The 18,280-nt window shown below is 38.2% G+C and overlaps 1 protein-coding gene across 1 annotated transcript; it reads right to left on the minus strand.

Annotated features, from left to right (window-relative positions):
* Nucleotides 1-1,082: 1,082 nt before the first annotated feature.
* LOC137009307 (uncharacterized) lies at nucleotides 1,083-16,677 on the minus strand. The gene is made up of 19 exons (XM_067371413.1): nucleotides 16,502-16,677; nucleotides 16,068-16,412; nucleotides 15,613-15,963; nucleotides 9,716-9,820; nucleotides 9,521-9,616; nucleotides 9,314-9,406; nucleotides 8,883-8,957; nucleotides 8,207-8,320; nucleotides 7,952-8,020; nucleotides 6,616-6,693; nucleotides 6,182-6,262; nucleotides 5,510-5,614; nucleotides 5,268-5,345; nucleotides 4,232-4,300; nucleotides 4,021-4,116; nucleotides 3,776-3,874; nucleotides 2,382-2,400; nucleotides 2,240-2,291; nucleotides 1,083-2,090 (listed from the first exon to the last, which is right to left on the minus strand). The coding sequence occupies exons 1-19, from the start codon at nucleotides 16,548-16,550 to the stop codon at nucleotides 2,082-2,084; spliced, it is 1,983 nt and encodes a 660-aa protein (XP_067227514.1). The 5' UTR covers nucleotides 16,551-16,677; the 3' UTR covers nucleotides 1,083-2,081.
* Nucleotides 16,678-18,280: the final 1,603 nt, after the last annotated feature.

The raw sequence follows: 18,280 nt of genomic DNA on the forward strand, positions 1-18,280 counted from the left end.
ACGCTGTGTACACATTTATATAATTAAAAACTGCAGCCTTTGTGATGTCATAATCACACTAAGCCAAATCGCAATTTCGAATCAATTACGATTAATCGTGCAGCCCTATTGTCAACCATATGTAGTGATGGGCGATATCAAAACACTGCTTTGGAGATTTCAGCAGTTTAATACTTTGATACTCAATCTGAATCATTGTTTTTAAATCTTGAGATGTGCAGTAACATTGCTGGCAATGCAGGCCTCACTGAGCCATCAGATTTCATCAAAAATATCTTAAAGGAACACTCCACTTTTTTTGAAAATAGGCTCATTTTCCAACTCCCCTAGAGTTAAACAGTTGAGTTTTATCGTTTTTAAAAATCCATTCAGCCGTTCTCCGGGTCTGCTTTTTAGCATATAGCATAGTTAATTGAATCTGATTAGACCGTTAGCATCTCAAAAATGACCAAAGAGTTTTGATATTTTAAATCTTGACTCTTCTGTAGTTACATTGTGTACTAAGACCAATAGCTGATATGGCTAGGAACTATACTCTCATACTGGCATAATAATCAAGGAACTTTGCTGCCGTACCATGGGTGCAGCAGGCGCAGTGATATTACGATGATGTTAGCACAGGGAGTGTGTCTTGCAACCATGGAGACATTTGTGAGAGGCGTTGCGTAAAATCATTGCACCTGATGCACCCATTATCATATATCACATATTATACTTCAGAACTGCCAAACTTTGTCATTAACTTTTGATTGAACCAGTTTCACTGTGGAGAGCATGGTGACGGTGGTTCATCAAGTGCTTTTCCATTGTTGCTCATAGCTAGGATTGTGTCATGACTGTATATTATTGTTGGATGGAAACGGATCAGTGTGATGGAACTAAAGACAATCTTCTAAATGAGCAGCAAAAACTGAAAAACTGGTACAGCTAAGAACTGAACACTTCTCAAGCAGAAAGATTTTTTTTTCATATCTGATGAGCTTGAAGACGTTAATAGAAAGCATTCTCGCAACAATTATTATAACTGAAATGCATTCACACACATGAACAAACAATTCAGACACTTTACAAACGGGTTTGTTTTAAACAAATGTAATTGCATAGATATAAATTTGGTACAGCCAATTCTGCAACTTCACCACTATTAGTGAAACATGCCCTAAGACATTACCAGAATAAAAACACAAACACAAACATAAGCAGATCCATTTTCAGTTGGGAAAAAAGGACTCGGATTCATCGAAAGTACGTTTATAAAACACGATGCCTGCTCTGTAAAAAATGACCATGATTTTACAGGTTTTGGAAGTGATTGTATAATTTGTTTACGGTGAACAACCATAAATTGACATTCCCACAATTTCCTGCGTGACAGATCTGATTTATTTTCGTTTCTTAATTTTTTCTTAATCAGTTATGTACATTAGGGTTTTATGAAACATCTAATGTTGTTAAATTAAAGTTTATAGCATTTTTTTAAAACATTGTGTGTTACCATGATGGTGTTTAGTGTGTGTGTGAATGACACTGTGTGTACCTTCTATATATTAGTATTGTCCTTCTCAGCTTGTTGAAAAGCTGCTTGTGATGAACTTTGATTCATCATGTGACTCTTATCACCACTGTGTTATTGGTGGTTGTCAGTGTATTACAAATGTACAAAACAGATATTAGTACTTCATTAGGTTGGTAACATTTCTTTTTTTCAGTGTGATCACAGATGCAATAGACACAAAAACATTTACAAAACATGTTCAGCTATTTCAGATTTAACTAAAAAATACTCAAAGATGAATATTAACTTTTTCATGAATTTTCATTTTTAAAATACACCACATAAGAGCTGTAGCGAAATCTGATTGTTTATGAAAACTAAAATGTTTAGTTTATAAAAAGCTTAATACTGCCACTTTTGAAATGATTCAACAAACAATATAAAACTATTCAAGTAATTTGCAGCAGAAGACAGACATTTTTGAAGTCTTCAGTCTTAGTTAGTTGGTTTTTACTCCAGAGGAATTCATCTTCTGCAGACAGAGAGCATAAAAGTGCAGGAGAAATGTGGAAGAGTCTGTGTCTCATTACGGTGTCTGTGAAAAAGCAGAATCAGGTTCAGATAGATTCTCCATTTCATAAGTCTCTGCTGTTTTCTGTGAATTTGGCAACATCTGAACTCTATATGAAGATGTCAAAGCTTAGACTGCAGATGAGTTTATATCACACATAATTATTGTGTTACCCTGAGCTGACGTCTGTGTCCTTGACCTGAGATCCTTTGATTGTGTGTAGATCTGTATTAGAAACACAATTACAGATTTAACATTGATATATACACAGCTAAATGTACTGTATATGAGTGCTAAATAAAAATCTGAACTTACTCAGCTGTAACAATCTTCCCTGTGTGACAGCAGACATTAGTGAGAGAAAAATGTTTTAAAATGTTAATAATTGAGCAAAATCAGAATCACAGCAAGTAAATCAGACTAGTAGGTGAATTGTTGTCTCATTTAACCAGCTGTTGAACCTCCTTCATTTCAGTAACTGTTTACATCTGTAACAGATCAGCACTAAAAGGGGCTTTCGCACTGGAGGAACCTTTTCATAGGTCCTATACAACTATTGGCTGAAGTACCCGGATTTTGCCGTGTTTACACCACAGGAACTAGGAATTATTTTAGTTCTAGGAACTCCTTTTGGAGGAACTAAATTAGCTCCTACTTCAGTGTCGGGTCTAAACCACCAATATAGGAACTAACGGTGATGTTAGTGTATGTTGATTGGTCAAACGCATGTCAAACCCCAGCATTTTTAAAAAGCTGTGTAAACATATTTACGTCACAAACATGGAAAACAGTGATGATTGCATTTAAAAAGTTTTAGATTTTTTTTTTTTAAGTTCTTAATACACCCTAAAGGCCTGTTTACTCCTGGTCACTTCATGTGTTTTTACTGATTAGATGTGCATTTTTTTAAAAACAAAACAAAAATAAATACAATCTTCAATTCCCAAACTATATGCAAATTCAACAGAGTTTACGTCAATGAAAGGAACAGATATGAGCTGCATTTTATTCATCATCAGCTAATTTCAAGATCAAATACCACAATAGGTGAGAGAGCAGCATCACCACTGATCATTTAGTGTCACTACTTAAATGAAAATGATTGTGTGTTGAGCTTCAGGAATCTTTTAGTTTAATTTAAAGCCATTTTCTTCATATCTGTGGCGATGTGTGATGCAGAACCAGATGCATTTACACTTCAGGAATGAGTCTCAAACAACCTTCTGAAGTGGTTTGAGTGACCAGATTTAAATCATTTTCACAGAGCATTTACACCTGGTCTTTCCATGATCGGATAGACATTTAATCAGAGAAAACACATGGAGTGACCAGGTGTAAACAGGACCGTGGCTCTTTTAAACACTGTTATCTGAACGGTTCTTTGTGGACCAAAATTGGCTCTTCTATGGCATAAAAAACAACAACTTTATTTTCAAGAGATGATCACGATCTTACAGCATTTCACAAACCAATAATTTTGCTATAATGTATTTTGAACAGATTTACTGGATTTAGACCACTTTGGATCATGGATCATACTATCATTCCTGAGTTTGAGTCATTATTTATAATGTGAACTGCTAGGACATTTGACAGTCGGTCAAGTGTGTCTCTTTTAACAAAGATTTGAATCTCTCTCCCCATCACCATCCTGTCACTTCTATACTATGTAATAAAGGGAAAAAATAAAAAAAATAAATGATACTTACAGAAAGCATGCATTTGTAAAACCAGGCAATACAAGACAAAAACACATTCGGAGGGGAAGACAATGACTCTCAGATCCTTCAAAACACGTTCACCATTTCCTAAAAATTAAAATGAAGAGAAAGGAAGATGCATCACATGTTTGAAAGCAAAATGATAAAGCATTTTTTAGTAGTTAACTGTGTTCTGTTAATTTTCAGCATGCTATTTTCATGTAAGAGATCTCCATTATATTATATTCACTCACGTGCTTTCAGGATCAGTTCTGCTGTCAGTGTAACAGAGTTCAACAAAACAAGACCAACTGCTCCAAACATGTACATGATTTCATGACAGAGATGCACTATAACACACACAAAACAAACACAATCAAATCATTGCATTAAAGATCTCTTTTCTATGAAATATTAATACAAACATTTAATTAGGACTCATAGGATTGAGCAATAAGTAATTACATGTATTTGATCTTTGTTGGCTCGTCTCAGTCTTTTGTCGTCGTCTCTGGTCTCTTGAACGTTCTGCCTCTGTTAAAACAAAACTGAAATCTGATTCATGTCAATGGATGAGCAGAAAATATGGATTGAGGTTCGTCAGTTTAGGTTCATCAGACCAGAGAATGTAGTTTCTCACAGTCTAATAAAAGTCCATTGGGTGTCATTTTGCAGATTTCAAGCAGGCTTTCATGTGTCTTCACTGAGGAGAGGCTTAGCTTCGCCATAAAGCTCAGATCATAGTGATGTAGTGGTTTTTAGATCTCTGAATCTTAGCAAATTAAAAATACTGTGGCTTGGCATACGAAATCCACAAACCTTGTGTTGCATGATTTATTTAAATATGCTCTTCTCATAAGTTTTGCAGCTAAAAGGAAAACTGCACCAGCAAATATAACTGTGTTTTTCATTGCTAATCTTTCACAGAGTGTCTTTAGTAAATCCTGACTGTAGTTTTTTTAACTCCAAAAGAGGGTTTGTGCTGATGCAAGCTGTTAATGTAATGTAAATCTGACCACAAGTGTCAATGTGATATTTCAGTTTTCTTTCGAAATTAATCACAAATCTGGTTCTTGCTTTTTCATTATGATATATGGAGTGCATATTGATGTGAAAAAAACAAACAAAAACAAAACAAACAAAAAAACTATTTAGCATAATCCTGAAACAATCCAAAATGAAGGAATCTGAATACTTTCAGACATCACAGTTCAGTCTCATCATAAAACCCCATCATGACCAATAAAGTGATCAAGAAATGAAAATAATGTGCAGTTTAGCAAGCGCGAAGTATAAAGGGTATATCTGCTTTATATAACTTAATTTTCCTTTGAATAATATAAATAATGATTTATACATTTTACATAAAGCTTTAATTTGCTTTTTTGGATATATAAGAAATCACATCACAATCATCCAATTTCTCAGCACCATATTTTTATGCCCTTTTATAAATACAGATTGGGATAATAAAAGACATTGTGATCATTGTAATTCATACCTGTCACGCTGAATTCATAGACTGCCATCATCCTGAGAACTTCAAGAAATACAATGACACAGATCCATCCCACGTACTCTGTTGATTAAAACAAGCACTTTTGATCAGCATTTTTTGTGATTTCCCACAAGAAATGTACTTAAAAAAAACCCTTCTCTTCAAAATTGTACTTATACATTAAGACACTTTTTTATTTTTATTTTTTTTTTAATGAAAATTACTAAACAAAATAAGTAGCATACCTTTCTCTCTTTCCAATATAGTTAGATGAATATAAATCACAAGGATAATATCCAGGAGTGTTATTGTTATTATACACAATAATGTTATCCATCTTTGGCAGAGAACTGTGAATGAAAATCACCTTCTGAATTCATAAACTTTCACAGGTCACATACTAGAACTGATCTCAAATCTTACAGATCAATTGAAAAGAGTCGTCATGAAATCAGACTTGACCCTATTTAATGTTTTTAATGCATGCTTTTTAAAAAAAAAAAAAAAATTAATCTGTTTTTTTTCCTTTTCTTTTGTTTTTTTCCCCCCATTGCAATTGTAATGAAAAATGTCATAACTTTATCTTTATATGATTTGACTCACTTGATGTCTGACATATGCACTCACTATCAGATATGCCTAGACACCACTTACTTTTCACAATACAATCAACAACCAATGGATAAAAATCAAGTCCCTTGTTGTATTTCTTTTTATATAGTTGTTTTACTCAACTTTAAATCATGGTTTATATTTTAATAAATTAAGCATATATTTCTTATATATGCATATTTCTATTCATACAATATTCAAAATCACAAATGTACACATACAGAAGGAATATTATTATGGGTTTTTCTCTTTCCACACCTACACAAATACAATAATGATAAGGATATATTTCAGCATGTACTTACATTTGAATTTTGATTGAAGAAAAAGTAAAACTGGTGCACAGAGAAGCAGTAGTGGTTGAACAAATGGCATCATTACAAATTCTAAATTAAGAGAATAAGTCTATTATTTTTCCATTCAAATTAATATTATATATAATAAAAATAATATGTCACTAAAATACATATGATTACTCAGAAATTCTTAAACATGAATGTTAAAAATCACTATCATTATGGAAGTGGTTTTTCTGTGGAGCTCTTAATGACTTAATTTAGACTTAATTCTCACATTCATGTCAACATTTCATTATACAACCAGTTCTACATCAAGCTGAAATTGGCTGAATTATAATCAACTGGATTTTTACACAGAAAAACAGTGTAAGCAGGTGGAATTTAAAACTACTTGTTGCATATCAGTGTAATTAATTAAGGAATCAGTATTCACATCTTACCTGGAGAGTGATGTCCAAATGAGAAGATTAACTGGGACAATTGACTCGGAGACAAGAGAAAAATCCCATTAAACAAAACTAAAAAAGAGAGAGAAAAGTAAACATGAATGGAAGAATGAATTACAGGATTCTAACTACAGTGACTGTACAGGAACCTGCTCTCTCTCTCTCTCTCTCTCGTTCTGTTTGGTTGTTCATTTTGAATGTTTAAACACCTTTTTTATGATAGCTTTCTCAAACACAGAGTGAGCACTGAATATCACAGTTGTACAACACTGAAAGATAACTGAGGTCTGCTGACTGGTTGAGATAAATAAATGTTTTGGCTTATACTCACATGATGTCAAGTACTTTTTCTATTCTCATGACACTGGAAAGTGCAAAGATGGCACACAGCTCATTTCATTAAGTTATAGACTAGAGAGGATGATGTAACAAACTATTTGGCCAGTATAATTCTGGTCACACAGAGCATCCATCTATTCATTTTCTCTACAGGGTTAGAGTAATACTGGAGACTATCAGCATCTTGTGCCAAAGGGAGGATGAACTGATGACCATCACAGAGCAAACACACACACACACGCACGCATACGTTCGTTTTTGTGAATTGTGGGGACATTCCATAGGTGTAATGGTTTTTATACAAAAAAAAAAAAAAAAGGCGTAATGTACAAACTGTATTTTCTATCCCCTTACACTACCCCTACCCCTAAACCAAACCATCACAAGAAACTGTGCACACTTTTACTTTCTCACAAAAACTCATTCTGTATGATTTAAAAGCCTTTTGAAAAGTGGGGACATGGGGTAAATGACACATTGTGTCCTGATATGTCACAAAAACGCACACACACACACACACACACACACACACACACACACACACACACACACACACACACACACACACATATACATACCTACAGACAAATTAGTCTCCAAATCACCTATCCTTCATGTCATGCCAACATGTGGAAAACAGGCAAACTCAACACAGAAAGGCCTCTGGCTTTTAATGCAATACACTGCTCAAAAAAGTTTTTGATTAAAACAATGTGGATATAAATGAGATATTGGTTTAATATTACACAGTTAACTACTGCTGGGAAAAGATCACAATAGTAATGATCACCCACATTTATGTCAATAATATGTAACTCATTTATGTTGTTGGTTTAAGAAGTAGATGGTCAAGAATCATAGAGATTTCAATTTTTTTTCTTTTTTCCATTTTCATTCTTTATCAACACTCAGTAACACACAGTCAATATTAAACTTTATTTGTGACTATGTAAAATTGTGTATTGAGAGTGCATGATCAGAGTTTGTTCACCTAGAGTTTGGATGCTTGAGAAAAAATTCCCTCTTGGCCGCTCTTGAATGGATAGCCTTATTAACTCAACTAAAAATAAAACATTAACACACAGTTAGGTCTAAAAAGAAAACAGGGTTTTATGTATTTAATTATAATTTTTGGTAATTGTAGAGTAAAAATTAAATTGATATGAACAAAGCCATTGTTATGAACTAGTTAACACTTAGCCTGCCACTCAGCATTAAAGGACTCAAATCACACAGAAACTCTTACCTGCACTCAGGAGGAGACATGACAACACAACATCTCCAAAGTATAGACCAGAACCTACACGAGGTTCGATGTTTGTATCATGTGCACTCTTTCTCCAGCCATATGTAAAAAAAACTTGAGAAATAGATAAAACAATAAATATAAATAAATAAATGTCACAAAAGATAAATTATGTCCTGAGTGAGAACAGAACATATCTCAAGATGTGGTGAGCTGAAGAGTGCTTGTAAAACTTAATTAAATAAGGCTAAACTGACTGAATCTGTACCAAGAAAAGTGAAGGTCACTTCATGTACATCATAATATTTTAGAAAAGTTATGGCAACAGTAAATGTATATAAACTATAAAAAGGTGTAATCTTATTTTGTAATGAACAATATTTCAAATAGTCAAACATATTTAAAATTATGACACCCATAGTTTCTGTTGTATTAAATGACTGAAATAGATGTTCAGAGAAATCACACTTTTTGTTGTAAATGGAAAAAAAAAAGTAATCCTGGGATATAAGACAGTTGTAAGACTTTAGATAGAGTGGTTGGTTTGAGATTTAACATCTGAATTCTGAAAGCTCTGTTGAAGTTAGCAAAACAGGTAATATTTCATAAAAAATAAAACATTATGTCGGAATAATGAGCATATGATCTCTGATGTGTAATTTCAGGATTTACTCACCTGAATAAACAATGACTGTAAAAACAGCAAATTCACTTGTTATTTTGAAAGAACTAATCCATGTTTTAATGTTGTCTGAAGACAGAAAGGGTTGAAAACATAAAATTAAGTCATTTTATAATAATATTATTACATATCTGATCCATTACTTGTACTCTTCAATGTAGGACATTTTGTCATCAAACGCTATAAATTTCTTGACACATTCAATACATGCCAAGAATACAATTAAAAAATAAGCTAAAGGAAAATAAAAATAAATTAAAAAAAATTGATAATTTCATGCTTCTGAAATTAATATATTTAACTGCAATAGAATTAATCACTAACAACATTGTCATGCTAAAAATTAATATGTTGCCATCAATTTGCATTTACTGATCTCCTTAATAATAATAATAATAATAATAATAATTTAAATCCTAACATACCTTGATAATACTTTAAATAAGGCAAAGCCCAAATCAGCATAACAGGCCTCAGAATATAAAGAGCACAGCAAGTGACAGTCTCATGCAGAAATCCTGGAACAGAATATTCATTGGCAGTTATTGATAAAATAAATAAATAAATAAATAAATATATTATATATATATATATATATATATATATATATATATATAAACTACTAAACTCACCTTCAGTAAAACCCCAGAAGATGAAGGCGATGGACATACAGATGTTTGGAAAAAAGACCAGAGAAAGCTGGAGGTTCCAGATTGTGCTTCTGGAGACTGAAGAGAAGATGCAGAACAATCACATTTAAATGAGCAAAAACACTTACAGTGACACATACAGAGTTAATCACAAGAAATAAAATCTTTCAAACACACCTGTGTTTTTTGATCTGCAGTAGATCAGACGGCAGAGCAGAAGTACAGCTCCAGATCCAGAAATAAAACAGAAAACCAACACAGTTATGTGCAAAAGAGAGAAACCTGTGAAACACAAACATCAATTATAACATTTACAACTGCACTGATCCATTTTATATACAACCTGAATTCTGGAAATGTTGGGACGTTTTTTAAATTTGAATTCACAAGTTCACATATCCATATAATTAAATAGAGTAAAGTTATGCATATTTGGCATGCTGTCCGGGGAGAGGGCTCCGAGCTCTGAATTTTGGCCCGAACCCAGAGTACTCCCCCTGGTGTGGTAAAAGTACATAGAACTAGAAGTGAGGAGATGGGCTAGAGGAGGGATGCTGATATACTCTCAGATGAACAGAGGTAAGTCTGCTGAATTTATACCTCTTGACATTGGTTGAGTTGAATAACTGAATGCTCTCCACCTGTGCTAATTAGGTTAATTATCTGAACTTGCTCCTCCTGAATTTTGTTAATAAAACATAATTAAAATGAAAACTAAAAGACTCTTAAATCACATGAGCCAATATTTTATTTGCAATAGAACATAGATAACATAACAAATGTTTAAACTGAGAAATTTTACAATTTTATGCTCAAAATGAACATATTTCAGATTTGATGCCTGCTACAGGTCTCAAAATAGTTGGGACGGGGGCATGTTTTCCATAGTATAGCATCTCTTCTTCTTTTCAAAACAGTTTGAAGACGTCTGGGCATCGAGGTTATGAGTTTCTGGAGATTTGGTGTTGCAATTTGGTCCCATTCTTGCCTGATACAGGTTTTGTAACAAATGGAGACTGAGGCAGGGATCCACATGCAGCATTTTATTAGAGTAGAGTGGTCGTACAAACAGGGTCAAAACAGGAACAAACAGGAACAGTAAGGAACAGGCAGAATCGTAGTCAGGGAACAGGCAGTAGATCGAGGCAGGCGGATATCATACACAGAACGGTATACCAGGCAAGGGTCAGGACAGGCAGCAACGGGTCAAGAAACAGGAACAGGCAACAACGGTAACAGAAAGGCAGACAAGATAGAAACGCTCGGAATAGAACACTGGGGAAACAATACTTCGCGGTGAGGTGGTGTGAGTAGAAGTCCTTTATAGTCCAGGTAACAAGCTGCAGCTGGGTGTGGTGATTAGTGAGGAGTGTGTGCATGGCTGTATGTGGCGACAGGTGATTGGTGTAGAGTGAACATGTGACTGGCGAGGGGAATGATGGGAAATGGAGTCCGGAACTAGACAGGGGCAGACGGTGATCGTGACATAGCGCCCCCTCCCGGAAGGCGCGTCCTCGCGCCGTAAAGGTCACCAATAAGGGAGGGGGGGGTGGGTGCATTGGAGATCTAATGGGGAACGGGAACGGATCTCCAGTGCAGATTCCAGGAGCTTGGGCAACCATGGAGGGTCAGGAGCCTCGGGCAGCCACGGCGGGTCAGAAGCCTCGGGCAGCCATGGCGGGTCAGAGGTGTTAGGAAGCCACGGCGGGTCCGGGACCTTGAGCAGCCACGGCAGGTCAGGCGACTTGGGCAGCCACGGCAGGTCAGGTGGCTTGGGCAGCCACGGCAGGTCAGATGACTTGGGCAGCCATGGCAGGTCAGGCGGTTTGGACGGCCACTGCGGAACAGAGTCCGTAGTTGACCCCAGCTGGTCAGAGTCCATTAGTGGCCATAATAATTCAAAGGCCCATGCCAGCAGTGGTCGAGCAAGGTCCCCACCCACAAGCTCCCCACCCTCAGGTATACTGCCCCCCCCCCAAAAAAGTTTTTGGGGATTTCCGCGGGGTCCGTCGCAGGTTCCTGGGCAAGGAGTTCGAGTGGAGCCGGCAGGGCCAGGCGTGTGGATGAAGCTGGCAGGGCAAGACACCTGAGTGGTGCTGGCAGCGCAAGGCGTTTGAGTGGCGCCGGCAGGGCTGGAAGCTTGGATGGCGCTGGCAGGGCTGGAAGCTTGGGTGGTGCTGGCAGAGCGAGGAGCTCCGTAGATGCCGGCAGGGCGAGGAGGTCAGGTGGCGCCGGCAGGGCAAGGAGCACAGGTGGCGCCGGCAGGGCAAGAAGCTCAGGTGGCGCCGGCAGGGCAAGAAGCACAGGTGGCGCCGGCAGGGCAAGAAGCACAGGTGGCGCCGGCAGGGCAAGAAGCACAGGTGGCGCCGGCAGGGCAAGGTGCTTGGGCGGCGCAGAAGAGACCACTGGAATGGTCTCCAGACCCACAGCGGTCTCTTGAAGGGCGTCTGTGTCTTGAGAAGAGGAGGACGCCTTCTTCCTCCTCCTCCTCCTCCTCTTCTGAGGATGAGGCGATGGTTCACTGGTTGGAGCGGATTCTGGAGCGGACTCAGTGGCTGGAACGCCCCCTGCATCCTTACACACCGAGGGGGCGGCCATCTTACCCGTGGGCACTGGCAAAGCAGCCATATTGTCCATAGCATCCAGGGCGCTTGAGTCCATGGCAACCGGCGAGCTTGAGAGCGTTGCAACCGGCGAGCTTGAGAGCGTTGAAACCGGCGAGCTTGAGAGCGTTGCAGCCGGCGAGCTTGAGAGCGTTGCAGCCGGCGAGCTTGAGAGCGTTGCAGCCGGCGAGCTTGAGAGCGTTGCAGCCGGCGAGCTTGAGAGTGTTGCAACAGGCGAGCTTGAGAGCGTTGCAACAGGAGAGCTTGAGAGCGTTGCCACCGGCAAACTTGCGTGCAAAGCGTCCGGCAGGCTTGAGTGCGAAGCGACCGGCTGGCTTGAGTGCGAAGCGACCGGCTGGCTTGAGTGCGAAGCGACCACCGGCCTTGAGAGCGAAGCGGCCGGTTGACTTGAGAGCGTAGCAGCCGGCGGAGGCTTAGGAATGCCAGCCGCTCGTGCTGAAATCAGCGGTGGATCAGTCACACTGGAACGCAACCCTCTCCGCTCCCGGACTGATCTAGAGACGTGACGTGACTCTGGGCGATCAGCGGCGACGTGACTTTGCTCTGAGCGATCAGCGAAGGCGTGACGTTGCTCTGGGCGATCAGCGAAGGCGTGACATTGCTCTGGACGATCAGCGAAGGCGTGACGTTGCTCTGGACGATCAGCGAAGGCGTGACGTTGCTCTGGACGATCAGCGAAGGCGTGACGTTGTTCTGGGCGATCAGCGAAGGCGTGACATTGCTCTGGGCGATCAGTGAAGGCGTGACGTGGCTCTGGGCGATCAGCGGAGACATGACTAGGTTCAAGGTAAGTAGTGCTGACCTGACTTGGAGTTGTTATAGTGGTGACCGCCATTTTGTGTGTGTCATCTGGTGCGGCGGCTATTACACAACCAGACGAGGAGTCGCATTCCTCCGCGACACCCACAGTAAACGGAGAGCCAATAGTCAATAAAGCAAAATCCATAAAGTTACTGAGTGATGAACGCAGTCCTTCTTGACGTAGTTTGTTCTGGAGTGGTTGGTTAACGCCATCACAGAAAAAGTCTACTAATGCACAGTCAGGCAGATCAGAATAGTAAGCAATGTCCAGATATTCACCAAAATATTCCTCCAGAGAACGTGTACCCTGCGTACTCTACAGCAACAGTTGAGTAATGTCCATACCATGCAGATGCTCTCCGGGGAAGCTGCTGGATCGTAGTGGCGGCGAAGTATTCTGTAACGAATGGAGACTCAGGCAGGGATCCATATGCAGCATTTTATTAGAGTAGAGTGGTCGTACAGGCAGGGTCAAAACAGGAACAAACAGGAACAGTAAGGAACAGGCAGAATCGTAGTCAGGGAACAGGCAGTAGATCGAGGCAGGCGGATATCAAGAAACAGGGCCAAGAAACAGGAACAGGCAACAACGGTAACAGAAAGGCAGACAAGATAGAAACGCTCGGAATAGAACACTGGGGAAACAATAATTCACGGTGAGGTGGTGTGAGTGGAAGTCCTTTATAGTCCAGGTAACAAGCTGCAGCTGGGTGTGGTGATTAGTGAGGAGTGTGTGCATGGCTGTATGTGGCGACAGGTGATTGGTGTAGAGTGAACATGTGACTGGCGAGGGGAATGATGGGAAATGGAGTCCGGAACTAGACAGGGGCAGACGGTGATCGTGACAGGTTTCCAGCTGCTGAAAAATTTGTGATCGTCTTACGTTTAATGATGCGCCAAATGTTCTCTATAGGTGAAAGATCTGGACTGCAGGCAGGCCAGTTCAGCACCCAGGCTCTTTTACGATGAAGCCATGCTGTTGTAATAGCTGCAGTATGTGGTTTCGCATTGTTCTACTGAAATACACAAGGCCTTCCCTGAAACAGACGTCATCAGGAAGGAATGTTGCTTTATATACCTTTCAGCATTCACAGTGCCTTCCAAAACATGCAAGCTGCTCATACCGTATGCACTTATGCACCCCCATACCATCAGAGATGTTGGCTTTTGAACTGAATGCTGATAACACGCTAGAAGGTCTCCCTCCTCTTTAGCCCGGAGGACACAGCATCCGTGATTTCCAAAAAGACTGTCAAATTTGGACTCGTCTGACCATAGAACACTTTTCCACTTTGAAACAGTCCATTTTAAATGAGCCTTGGTCCACAGGACATGACGGCGCTTCTGGACCATGTTCACATATGGCTTCCTTTTTGCATGATAGAGATTTAGTTGGCATCTGCAGATGGCACGGCAGATTGTGTTTACCGACAGTGGTTTCTGGAAGTATTTCAGGGCCCATTTAGTAACGTCCTTGACAATATCATGCCGATGAGTGATGCAGTGTCGTCTGAGGGCCTGAAGACCATGTGCATCCAATAAAGGTCTTCAGCCTTGTCCCTTACACACAGAGATTTCTCCAGTTTCTCTTAATCTTTTGATGACGTTATGCACTGTAGATGATGAGCCTTTGCAATTTGACATTGAAGAAAAATATTTAATTGTAAATCCCTTGCAAGCAGTCACAGGAGCCAGTCTGTAAACCATAGACATCACAAGACTCTTGGTTTCACACTTTGAAATGCTTTTCCAGGCCTTTAATGCAGCCATTTTCAATGGTTCAATGGTTCAATGGTTACACTTTAGCACTTTACACTTTAGCTTTTACACTTTTAAGTATACTTTAAGTTAAACTGTCCCAACACTTATGCTCACATTAGGCAGAGGGATGAAACTCGTTCGAACTTCGTTTTGGCCTGATTTTGTTCGAAATGACCTCACATCAATTCGTTTTTCGATTTCGTTTGAAGTATATCGGGGCCTTAAAAATGCTTCTTAGATGGTAAAACATTTTGTGTTGAAACAGAAGTCAATAATGAAATGTGAAAAACTTTCAGGATTTACTAATTATGCAGCAAAAGATTAAGGGGCATGCCCCCTTAAAAAAAAAAAAAAAAAAAAAAAGATTTACATGATCTATGTGCATTTTAAGATGTTTGAAGACATGTCAGTGAGCCGCAGCATAAATTATTTGTCAAGCAGATTCTTAAACATGAGAATCAGGTTAAATGTTGCAATGAATGATCCAAACTACAGACTGGAAATACAGAAGAAGCTAGTTTATGTTTAATGTTATTGTGTTTATTGTTATTGTGAAATATCAGTATTCTTCGAATGGCTCTCGTTTAAGATTCAAGTACCAGGGGCCTAAACGGTGCATATGCACAAAATGGCCGTTTTCCACACATATATCAGGATTTAGAAAATAAACTTGACATAGTATATGTGCACCATCCACACACTCTAAACAGTGTGTACGCACTCTTTTACTGGAGTGAGAGAAGTAATGAAATGTTCTGTGTGAGGCACTGATGTCAGAGAACAGTTTTACACTGCAAAATCAGTACCTTCAGTTTTTTATTTTATTTTTTTATATAAACAAATATTTAGTTTCTATTTTAATTTATTTAGCTGTTTTTGTCGACTCACCCAGTCTCTCCAGTACCACCATTGCATTGGCTGAAAGTCCTCCAGCAAACACTTGACACATGTAAACTCCTTTATCTTCAGTTCTGACACTCTTCAGTCTGAGAGAGAAGTTTCCTTTGGGGATTTCATCAGTGAAGAACTCAACTCTGTCTCTGTATTGTTCATCTGATGAATCTGGTAAAGTCTCATTGTTTTGGTAGAGAAGAACCAGAATATCTTCATCAGTTTTTATCCATTTAACCTCTTCAATGTGTTCAGGTTTGATGTGAGAGTCTACAGAGCAGTTCAGAGTGACGTCTTCACCATCATACGCAGATACGGATCGATTAGATCCTGATACTCGCAAACACTCTGAAAGAATAAGAATGGTTTAAACATAAAAAAAAAACAACAACAACATAAAATGTCATTTTCATTGAAATGATCACTATAGAACTCAAGTGTCTGACACTCACCAACATCTTTTATTTGAACCACAGTTTCACTAGATTCCTGCTGATTGTAAACTTTACATGTGTATGTTCCCTCATCTTCAGCTCTCAGATCGTCCAGACGGAGGGAGAAGTTTCCATGTTGAATCTGATCAGTAAAGAAATGAGCTCTATCATGATAATCCTGCTGCTGGGCCTCTGGTCGACTCTCACCATCTTGATACAGATGAACCAGAGTCTCTGAGTCTGTTCTTCTCCATTCCACCTCCAGACCCTCCATTAGTAAGAGTTCATCAACATAACAGGGCAAAACCACTGAAGATCCCAGAGGAAAAAACAGAGGACCAGAGGGACCGCGCACAGTGAAGCCTGTAAAGAAATAGAGAAACTGATTACGTAAAAAAAAAAAAAAAAAAACTCGAAGACTATTTTCGAGTATCAACGTAAAGTGATAATACCATCAGCGATCATCAGAAACATTGAAATAACAATAAACTTAATGTCCATACTTTATACAAAGAAAGAGCTATAATAAAATAATAACTTTATCATAAATAAATTTGAGTTTCTGTCTTTCATACGAGGCCACGTGTTAATGAAACACTTTTACTTTCACTTTCATTATACGCGCGGCAGGACAAGAGCAGAGAATACCGTTATATCACTTGAACAACAACTTGCCTACTAGGCTACATTACACAGAAAAATGAGGAAATGGCAATAGGCTATTGCGTGACACAGCAAAAGCTCTTCTTGTTGTTTATGTGTATTTTGCTGAATAGACTACTAGGTTATTTATTTGAATAGGCCTACGTAGCCTATAATTAACTGCATATAGCTTAAAATTTGTAGCATTTTACAAATTTGTTGTTTTTGTTTAATGAAGAAACAACATTAACATATTGGTGCTGGCTGTTTTGCTAAAAAAACATTTTTGCCCTATTAAAGTGAATTAATAGAAATGTCATTGTGTCATAATGACCAAAAGACTGAGGTGACAAATTGGATATGTTTTGCTATTGAATAATATTATCTAATCACTATTCACATCTTTATACTCTAGAAGCACACTAGTGTTTCCTCAAAGAAAATTTGCTCCTGGTCAACATAGAAATGATAATGTTTACCAGCTAAAATATCATTTCATTTTGGTGTTTATTATGTAGGCTACTGTAACATGTATGCAGAAGTTATAGGCTAATTATTAGGCTAGAAGTTGCTCTGACAAAATGAGTTTTAAAATGTATTTCTTATCCATCAAGATAGAGTTTTTTTGTGCTGACTGGTTTAGGCCTGTATAAAACCACCAGTAACTGGCAGCCCAACCCTGTCTTAATGATTAATTCATTGAATCATTCATTCAAATTATTATTTTTAAAACGGTTGATTCTTTGAGAGACAAAGAAAATGACTGTCTTTATGAATGGGTCACTGAATCATTGACTGAAATGAATCGTTTGAAAGCACAGATTCATATCAGGTATGAAACACTGCACTGTTGCTCTGAGATGCACAACTGCTCCAGCTTTGTTTGGACTATTTCCTTTGGCTAAACAGAGCAAAAACAGTCCAAAATTAAAATATCTTAAACTGTTTTCTGAAGATGAATGAAGGTCTTACAGGTGTGGAAGGACATGAGGGTGAGTAATTATTGACAGAATTTTCTTTTGTGGGTGAACTAACCCTTTAATTTTTACTAACAACTCAACATTATAAATATACATTTTATATATATTTTTAAATTAAATAGATAGAAATCCAAAATGTATTTCAATATTTAACACTCATCCCGGCCACCCCATGAACCCACAGCAAAAAACACTTTTGTTGCAAACATAATTTACATTACTTTTAAGTATAATAAATCGAATGTTGGGAAAGTTGCAGTCCACACTACAGCAGATTCATGGTTTATTATTGGGCAAACAATTTAATTCTCAGTTCAATAATTAATTCTTCAACCAATTGTGTGCATGGGCAGGCAGAAATAATAAGTAATAATAAATAAGTTAAGATAATAAACATTTTAAATGTAATAATTTTCATAGCTGCAATTTTGCACAAATAGTGTTTAAAGAATAATTATTTAGTTGGAAAATACTGGTAATTTTCACATCGCACTCATAGTTGTGATTCAAATACATCACATATGGTCAAGTTCAAATATTTAATTCAAGATTTCTTTAGTGTCCTAAGCTTTTGTAACTGTGACCTAATTGGGTGTCATCTCTGAACTG

This window comes from Chanodichthys erythropterus, chromosome 3 (genome assembly GCF_024489055.1).
Source record: "Chanodichthys erythropterus isolate Z2021 chromosome 3, ASM2448905v1, whole genome shotgun sequence".
Taxonomy (NCBI): Eukaryota; Metazoa; Chordata; class Actinopteri; order Cypriniformes; family Xenocyprididae; genus Chanodichthys; species Chanodichthys erythropterus.